General features: G+C 44.5%; 1 protein-coding gene across 1 annotated transcript; it reads left to right on the forward strand.

Moving 5' to 3' along the window:
- The first annotated feature begins 2,278 nt into the window (after positions 1-2,278).
- RPS26 (ribosomal protein S26) lies at positions 2,279-4,467 on the forward strand. Its single transcript, XM_059081256.2, has 4 exons — positions 2,279-2,376; positions 2,632-2,809; positions 3,902-4,032; positions 4,361-4,467. The coding sequence occupies exons 1-4, from the start codon at positions 2,374-2,376 to the stop codon at positions 4,394-4,396; spliced, it is 348 nt and encodes a 115-aa protein (XP_058937239.1). The 5' UTR covers positions 2,279-2,373; the 3' UTR covers positions 4,397-4,467.
- Positions 4,468-5,189: the final 722 nt, after the last annotated feature.

Raw genomic sequence — 5,189 nt, forward strand, 5'->3', positions numbered from 1 at the left:
TTTAACACCCCTGGTTGTTTTTGCAGACTTCCTTTGCCTTGCTTTTCTGCTGGGAGGGAGGGGGACCTCCTTGCAGCATACTGTACCAACTACTAAACATTTTGAAGGTGAACAAGTATAAAACTGAAAGGAAACCAAACGAGTGCTCAAGTTGTTGCTACAGAAGAACAGAAGAATTTTCAACCTAGTATGGGAAGTGGAGGAGAGTTGGCCAACAGGAGTGCCTTCAGGAAAGGAGAGAAAACCCAACCTGTCTATCTGTCCAGAGCAGAGATTCATCAAACATTTGTTGAGTACCTACTATGTGTAAAACACACTATATTCCCAGGGAGATACAATAGCATGAATAATGATGATAATAGGGTCTACCACTTCTTGAGCATTTCATAAATGCCAGGCACTGTGCCAAGTATCCATTTAATTGTAGAGACAACCTATGAAAGAACGGTCACCATTACTAGTGAAGAATAAAAGCCCAAGAGAGAATAAATAACTTGTCTAAGACTTATAAGCCAGTAAGTGACAGAACCCAGCTTTGAACCCAAGGATATGGTGTGTTCACCCAAAGTCTGTGTTTATCCCTTAAAGCCCAGAAATCCAGCCAGTGAAACCCCCAGGCTGTGAAAATCCAAAGAAAAGCCAACATAGGAACATTGACTTGGTTCTGTCTTAAATATTAACTATTTTCTGTCCCCCTTACTGAACTTTTTCTGTTCTATCTACCTCATTGCCATTCTATACAATATTGTTTGCTTTGTATTTTCCATGAGACTATATTGAAGTGAAAACTGGAGATGCTTCCATCTAGAGTCTATCATTTTCCAGGGCCCATTGAAACTAGCAAATTGAAACTCAAAAAAGACCATGAACATAGTTGTTTTGAAGCCAAAACTAAAGTTAGAAAATAAATTTTAACCCCAATAAAGTCGGTTACAAATTAACGGAAACCGTAATGGGTTGTGGGAGGGAGAGTGAATCTGGTGTATTCAGACTTTAGAATGACTCATGAATGAAGGGTCGGTCTCCATCTGTACCATCTTGGGTCTGAATGCTGGGAGATCACCTTGACACCCAAATTTCTTCCATTTTGGAGACAAGTGGGTGGTTGGCTACCCATGAATAGCAACTCCTGCTCAAGGCTAAAGACTCTCTGAAGGCTCTCCAGAGGTAAATGGAACTCGGACAGAACAAAGTATGTTTCAGTAGGGGGCCAGATTCATCAATGAGTGGTGAAATCACCTTGGTGGGGATTGATCAACACTTATTAAAAGAAAATAGAACATAACAGTGCACCTTATGTCATAAGGGTATTGTTTCATGAAGTCTGTGTCTCAGTTTTGTGTGTATGTACTGAGTACATTTGTGTATGTACTGAGTACCAACGTAAAATATATTTCTACTAGGAGTCTGAGTCAAATCTCTTAAGTCACTAGTTCAGGCTATATATACCTCCATCCATTTGTTAGGTAAGAGACAGCATAGTATAGTGGAGCCAGAACACCTCATACTGGCACGACGGGACTTCAGACAACCTCAATTTTAACCTCTCTACACCTCAGTTTTTCAATCTGTAAAGTAAGGACAATAATAGAACCTACCTTATAGGCTTGTTGAGGGTTAAATGAGTTAATATTTATACAATGCTTACTACAGTGCCTAGCATTGAGCTAGCGGGATCCAGGAATAAAAAAGCGAACAAGGAACAACCCTAGCACCAACGCACTTGTCCATGTCTCCTCATTGTGGGGTTTTCTCCGTATTGAAAGGAGGAATTAACAAAATGCTTTATTCCACCCCCACCCCACCCCACCCCCGCCTTCTTCCATTTCTCAATCTTGCACCAAGTAACAGGACTGTCAGAGAAACGAGCCGAGAGCGTCCCCCGGTGGCACAGTGTCGCCTTCGGCCTCAGTACTTGGGGCCCGTGGCCTGCCAACCTCGCACTACAACTCCCACAATGCATCTCTTGCCCTTCGGCCTCTAACTGGGAAGGCGACTTGCTGCCCTGCGCTGGGGAACTTCCCCGCCCTGCATCGCAAAAAAGGATAACGTTAGCCGCCCAGAATTACTTCCGGGGTAGGGCGTCGCAAGGGTTGCTGGGAAACATATAACTCCAATTTTCTTCCGCCAGGTGGTTAAATAGTCCCACCGTCACCATGTGCCACGGAAAAAGAAACTCTAGAAACACCTCCTGCCCTAAATTTCAGCGGAAACGCTGAATAATAAAGAAAATTTGAGTAAAGTGGATTTCCGTTCTTGGCGTGCTTCCAGTAGACGTCTAGGAGGAATCTCCCGGCATGAGCGTAGGGATCTCGCGCTATATAGGAGAGGCGGTCGGAGAGCCGGATCCTCTTTCGCCTCCTCGCTTCCAAGATGGTGAGTTGTAGCTCGTGGTGAATGTGCGGGGCCGGGTGGAGGCTTGAGAGGAGCAGATTTTGGGATTGTGGGGGCTTGAAAACCTGGTCCATGGTGGAGGAGCGGAAAGAGCGTATGTTTGTTCCAGGCTTGGAGGGATTTGTGGAGGCACTGTGGCACTTTTCTGGGGGTTACCGACGTGGAATGTGGCTGGAAGGGGGGATAGGCTGGGTTAAGTTGCACCTTCTTCCTAATGGGGTTTTCATTTTCACGCAGACCAAGAAAAGAAGGAACAATGGTCGTGCTAAAAAGGGCCGCGGCCACGTGCAGCCTATTCGCTGTACCAACTGTGCCCGTTGCGTGCCCAAGGATAAGGCCATTAAGAAGTTCGTCATTCGGAACATCGTAGAGGCCGCAGCCGTCAGGGACATTTCCGAAGCGAGTGTTTTCGACGGTGAGTGAGCTCCTGGCGCGCAAACTGTGCAAGTATCCTAATACCTAAAACCACTTCCTGCCGCGTCTCCCCCCACCCCGCAGCCTCTGTTCATTGGAGCGTCTCCAAGAATTTTCTTGCACCTTTAGGATTGTTGTCAGTAGAAGAGAATGATATTTTTGCTATGTTGTTCGCCGTTTTGAGCCTTCTCTGGACAGAGGGGGACTTTTTGTGGTATTGCAGTCTTTGAACCTTATTTTGTGATTGCCTGTGTAGGGGATGAGATTCCAAAAGCACTTATAGTGCTTATTCTGTATCAAAACTTCGGGAGTACTAGCTGAAAACGTAAATGTAACAACTCTTGAATTGTTGACGAACATTTGAGTAGTAGAAAGGAGTCTTTTGAAGACTTTTAAGAGTCGAAGCAGTCTAGTTTGGTCGACAAGGGTGATCTTTGGAGCAATATGATGTCGTTTTGATCGTTTCTTTTTCTTAAGACGAATTAATTTTTCAGGCAACAGGAGGAGGCCCAGGAGTAGGCATTAGGGCTGATGCAATTGCTGAAGGAACTGGATTCTTAGTGATATTACATCTGTGGTGTGGTTTTAATCCCTGTGTTGACAGGGTCGCTCAGTAAGGGGATATTCATTTGTGGAACTGTGTTATATGTGTATTTAGGTACTAGAAACTGAACGCTTGGCTTTGGGGGTGAAATCTTGTAGATATGCCTGACAGACATTTAAGTGAGTTTACTTTTTTAAAAAATTTATTTATTATTCAATTTTGGCTGCGTTGGGTCTTTGTTGCTGCGTGCTGCCTTCTCTAGTTGCGGCGAGCCAGCCTCATTGCAGTGGCTTTTCTTGTTGCGGAGCTCAGGCTCTAGAGCGCAGGCTCAGCAGTTGTGGCGCGCGGGCCTAGTTGCTCCACGGCATGCAGGATCTTCTGGACCAGGGATCAAACCCGTGTCCCCTGCATTGGCAGGTGGATTCTTAACCACTGTGCCACCAAGGAAGCCCATAAGTAAGTTTACTTTTGACTGATAGGATGAACAAGAAAGAACAGTGCAATGTGGTGCCATACCTAATATCATACCTCTCATTTTCTGTTTCTTAGCCTATGTGCTTCCCAAGCTGTATGTGAAACTGCATTACTGCGTGAGTTGTGCCATTCACAGCAAGGTAGTCAGGAATCGTTCTCGGGAAGCCCGGAAGGACCGAACACCTCCACCCCGATTTAGACCTGCTGTGAGTATCTTAAAGAGGAGATGGGGAAGCCAGAGGGGTAATGGACAAAAGATAAGGAAGGACCCAAGGAATATCAGATTAAGATCTCTGCCTATGGATGGGATCAACTAAGTCTGTGAAAACCCACACCTAAACTTTTGTTTAGAGACACTTTTAAACAGCTGTAAGAATCTGTTACAGATTGAGTAGTGTAATCTTGTTCCACAATTTTTCATACGTTTATGGCCCAAATACATTGTTAGTGATGGGAAGGTAGTGGTCAAGTTCTTTGAGGGGGGACTCTTCCGTGTGTGTTTTTTTAAAATTCTTTAATTTCTTTATCTTCCAGGGTGCTGCCCCACGACCTCCACCAAAGCCTATGTAAGGAGCTAAGTCCTTTAAGACTAAAGAAATAACTGTTCCCTGGAAAGACAATAAAGTGGAAATTATACTTCATATGGCATGTTGAGTATGTATTGTCAGGTGGAGTGGTGGGGGTGTATATCATAGAACTGTAATTACTTTTACCAAGTATTCAGTTGTGGAGTGCCACATGGTGTTTTCATGGGGTGAGAAAGCTTATCCAGGTGAGTTAAACCTTTCGTATTTCTGCCTTTGGCCTCCCCAGTTTGCATAGCTGTGGGGTGGGGGAGAGGAGTTAAGGCATCTGTGAATGTTAGATTAATTCAGCCTGGCAAGTGGCTTAAGCTGGGGTCTTTAAAACAGGGAGGAACTATCAGGGTAAGGAGTGTTATTGAATGAGGAGCACATCAGGGAGTGATTTAGACTGAGGTGTGCATACCCCTGGTGGAGGACAGAAGACTTTATTTACTAGGAAGCATGTGACTTGGGTAGCTTAAGGGGTCTGTATTCAGATTTAGGTAGCTTAAAGGGTCTGTATTCAGATCCTTAACTTTGTAAAATTCACCTGTCTACTGTGGTCTGCTGGTAAGCCAGTTCTCACCCAGCCTGCATCTTTCTATGGTACATTGCTCTATGGGGTGAAAATGTACAGGACACGAGGCGTTCCTAGAAATTTGTGTAAGTCCCAAGAGAGGAAGTTTACACGCAAAGTATGGGAAAAGGCTGTACCTAATTTTATCTGTGTGACAATGGTTCATTTGTTCCAGAATTCAGAAATTAGAAAGTTACCAGCTAGGGATATAAATATGAACCTT

Source organism: Kogia breviceps, chromosome 12, assembly GCF_026419965.1.
Source record: "Kogia breviceps isolate mKogBre1 chromosome 12, mKogBre1 haplotype 1, whole genome shotgun sequence".
Classification (NCBI taxonomy): Eukaryota; Metazoa; Chordata; class Mammalia; order Artiodactyla; family Physeteridae; genus Kogia; species Kogia breviceps.